The sequence below is a fragment of the Galeopterus variegatus genome, unplaced genomic scaffold (genome assembly GCF_000696425.1).
Source record: "Galeopterus variegatus unplaced genomic scaffold, G_variegatus-3.0.2 Scaffold5844, whole genome shotgun sequence".
In the NCBI taxonomy this organism is placed as follows: Eukaryota; Metazoa; Chordata; class Mammalia; order Dermoptera; family Cynocephalidae; genus Galeopterus; species Galeopterus variegatus.
This window is the reverse complement of record NW_007731955.1, coordinates 109,902-113,505: the sequence shown is the minus strand read 5'-3', so window position 1 is coordinate 113,505 and position 3,604 is coordinate 109,902. Positions and strand designations below refer to the sequence as shown.

At 48.6% G+C, this 3,604-nt stretch overlaps 1 protein-coding gene across 1 annotated transcript in view; it reads right to left on the bottom strand.

Annotated features, from left to right (window-relative positions):
- Nucleotides 1-3,604, bottom strand: part of COL4A2 (collagen, type IV, alpha 2) — a 112,112-nt gene that overhangs the window by 30,166 nt on the left and 78,342 nt on the right. Inside the window, exons 29-30 of the mRNA XM_008590103.1 lie at nucleotides 1,990-2,151; nucleotides 372-542 (exon numbers count right to left, since the gene is read on the bottom strand). Coding sequence (XP_008588325.1) covers nucleotides 372-542; nucleotides 1,990-2,151 — 333 coding nt within the window. The remainder of the gene's footprint in view (nucleotides 1-371; nucleotides 543-1,989; nucleotides 2,152-3,604) is intronic.

The following is a 3,604-nucleotide window of genomic DNA, read 5'->3' as shown; positions in this document are numbered from 1 at the left end:
GCATTTTTCTTTGTTTTGGTTTTATATTCACCAAAACGCCTCCGGATCTGAATCCAGTCTCCCAAGCGGGCCTCTCCACAAATTTCCCTGTGCAGATGGTAATCCTGTTGCCCAGGTGAACCCATTCTCTCTTGGTAAGTTAAAAAATTGGCATTTTGAGGCCCATTGGTCCCACTGGGTCTACATAGCATCGGCCAGTTTTCCTGGGTGCTGTGCGCCCTGGGGAGGAGAGTCCCAGGACTTCGGACCCACAGGTGTGTGAGACCTGCCTCACTATGGCTGATGGAGGCGCCCGATGGTGCTGGCCCGAGTTAGGTGTAACCGGCCTGGCACCCCCGGCAAGGTAATTCCCTGGTATAGTCTATAGTTACCTTTTAGCCCAGGGATACCAGGCATTCCGACCATTCCTTTAAATCCAGGACTCCCTGGGTGACCTCGCTCTCCTGAAAAGCCGGCATCCCCTCTGTCACCAGAGAGACCTTTCATGCCCACAGGGCCAGGTACGCCTGTGTCACCTGGGTCCCCCCTGTCCCCAGGCAGACCTGTCAGAAAGAGGAAAAACCACAGCTGAAAAGGACTAACCGCTTCTCTTAAGATGCTTTTAAGGTGTCCCTTATGTTTTTTTCAATAAGAAAAACCTCTTGGAAAGAAAATGGAAACTGCAGCCATAGAGGCGAGCTCTCGGCGTGTGGTGAGTGTCAGACCCCACGGGGCCGTCCTCTCTGGCGAGGCCTGAGGCTGTCGGCCTCTCCTCCTACCCTCAAGGTCACTTCGACATGCCCAGCTCCCCTCCTCCTCTGAGACTCTGGGCCCTCCCTGGTGGCTCTCTGCTGGCTCACCCTCAAGTAGGAGCCTTTTTATGAGAGAGATTCTCTCCCCAACTCAAGTGCAGGCTCTCTCAGGACGAGACCCTTTTCTGCATGGATTTTATGACCATACGATGCTCTGCGCTCAGGTGATGGCCCGTGATTGAGAACTGGCAAGGCCTGGAGAATACTGGAATTGAGGTCCCAAACCTTCTGCCCAGGGCTTGTTACCCTGTTAAGCCAGGGGCTAGCACAGTACCCGGGGGTGGAGGTCTGGCCTCACTCAAGACCAGCCCCAGTTCTCGGGCACGGTTGGAGGCCATGCTCAATGGAAACCAAGCACCTGGTTTACATGTGGTCTATGTGTGGCACAGCAGTTCCCCAGCACAGACCTGCTGAAGTCCTCGACAAAGTTGCTACTTGACGGTGGCAGACCAGAGAATCGTGGGTAAGATGAGGGTTTTTGAAACTTAAGGTATTCCACTGAAAAGAAAGTCAGTGGCACGGGGTCCTTTGGTGAAATGATGGTGATAGTAGGTAAGATTTTTGGGAACAAAAAAACATTCTTACTGGGCAAAACAAAAAGTGGGAAACCTTTGTAGGCTACCCAGAACTGCGTTGGGAGTTTCACTGGTCCATGAAGTGCAGAGGTCTGGGGCCACGGCGGTGCCCGAGTGCTGGGAGAGGGAACTCTTCCCGGGCCGTGCCGTGGCGCTCTGCCAGCCTGACGACGTGTGCAGTCAGGCCCCCGCCTCCTCCCGGGCACCCCCGGCCTCCGGGTGATGGGCAGCCCCTCCTTGCTTCTCTGCACCATCCGACCTGCCCCACGGTTCTCCTGAAGGAGCTGTCCTCCTTTGCTCCCCAAATCACTCGCTTCCAGGAAACAATTTCTCCTCTCCAAATCGGAGCAGTGGTTTTGAACTTTTGCACTGTGAATTCCTGTTTTTCCCTAATGAAACCTTACTTAGATACCCAACAAATACGACAGGTACAAAGGATGAGCTGATTCCTCAGGCTGTTTACGTTGTACTGGTTTGGTGAAATCTATGTCTGTTTTTGGAACCCCTGCAGCTCTTGTGGGGTTCCTTGAATCACAGTCTGAGGATTCCCCAGAGGAAGGCAGTGCCAGTTCAGTTTCAGTACCAGTGAAGGCCCACACCTTAAGGGAGGAATGGAGTCTTACCTCCAGGGCCTGGGGCACCTGGCAGCCCCAGGGGACCCTCTTGGCCAGGAGATCCTGGGAATCCATGCTGTCCCAAAGCCCCGGGCAGTCCTGGTTGGCCTGAAGGTCCTGGGAAGCCCAGCTGGCCCTTGAGTCCTGGCATTCCGGGCATCCCTGGGCCTCCTGCAGGAATCAGAGACAACAGCTGTGATGCCAATTCTACACTGTTCATTACAGACAACATGTATCTCCTTAGATTTATTCTATAAAAACAGTAATTTGGGCCGAGCCCGTGGCGCACTCGGGAGAGTGCGGCGCTGGGAGTGCTGCAGCGCTCCCGCCGCGGGTTCGGATCCTATATAGGGATGACCGGGTGCGCTCACAGCGCTCACTGGCTGAGCATGGTGCGGCCGGTCTCAAAAAACAAAAAAACCCAGTAATTTGTTCTGGATTGTAGAAAATCTGAAAAATACAAAGTAGAAAGAATAAAATCAAAGTAACACATACTATCCATCACCCAGAGATAATTACCAACATCTTGGTATATTCCCTTCCTTACTTCTTCTATTCCTGTAAATATATCTAGAAATAGATATTTGCAGAGTTGATCTTGTAAGTACGATTTTAATCTAGCCTTTTTTTTCACTTCGCATTATACTTTGAGCATTTTGCCACATTTTAAAATATTCTTTGCAAACATTTGAAATGACTACATGAATAAAATATCCCATCATATGGATACATTTAATGTGTTCTATTCCATCTCCTCCTCCTCCTCATTTTTTATTTTTAGTTTTTTGCTATTACGGTGCTGTGAAAAACAGTTTTTGTTTTTGCTTTTTGTATATATATCTCCATGCCCATGTTATGGCTAATTTACTTAGGGAAGTGCCCTAGAAATTCATGGACTGGATCAAAGCAAACACTAATTTAATGTTTTTAATACACCACGCTGATTTCGGAAAGGCTGCATGATTTATTCCCATCCAGTGTCTTCCCCAGCGCTGAGCGCCAGCACCACCGTGGAAACAGAAACCAGGAAATACGATGCATGGAAAATGGCAAGTCAGCTGCATTCCTTTGCATGTTTGTGACAACGAGTTACATTTCTTTCCCCTAGTTTTTGTCTTTGAAGTTTTTATTCTTTGCTTATATTTTCCTTTGGGGATTTTGATATTTTTCTTATAGATTTTCGTATTCATCTTATACGGTAACTAACTTTCCTTTGTATCTGTTGTAAAGTTTACTCTACTTTGCTGTGGCTCAAACTTTAATTTTGTTTTTGATGTATAGAATACTAACATTCATAAGCAAATTTTATACATATTGTGCATGCGCATGTGTGTGATTTCTTCCCTTGGTTTTATGTTTACAATATCCTGCCCAATCCAGTGGTCAGATATTGTGAGCATATATTTTCTTCTAGTATTTCCCTAAGTGCTAGCTCTCTGGAAGTCCTTATTTCTAGGCATCTCCCCTTTCTCTGTGGCACTTCAAGCTTGCTACAGTTACCAGCCAATTACTAACAGCAGAAGTGTCAATTGCTGCTGTGACTTCCTGTACGTGTCTCACTGAGCCTCACACCATCCTGTGAGGGGTGGGGCTGGCTTGATGCAGTGAAGGGGGGGGGGATATG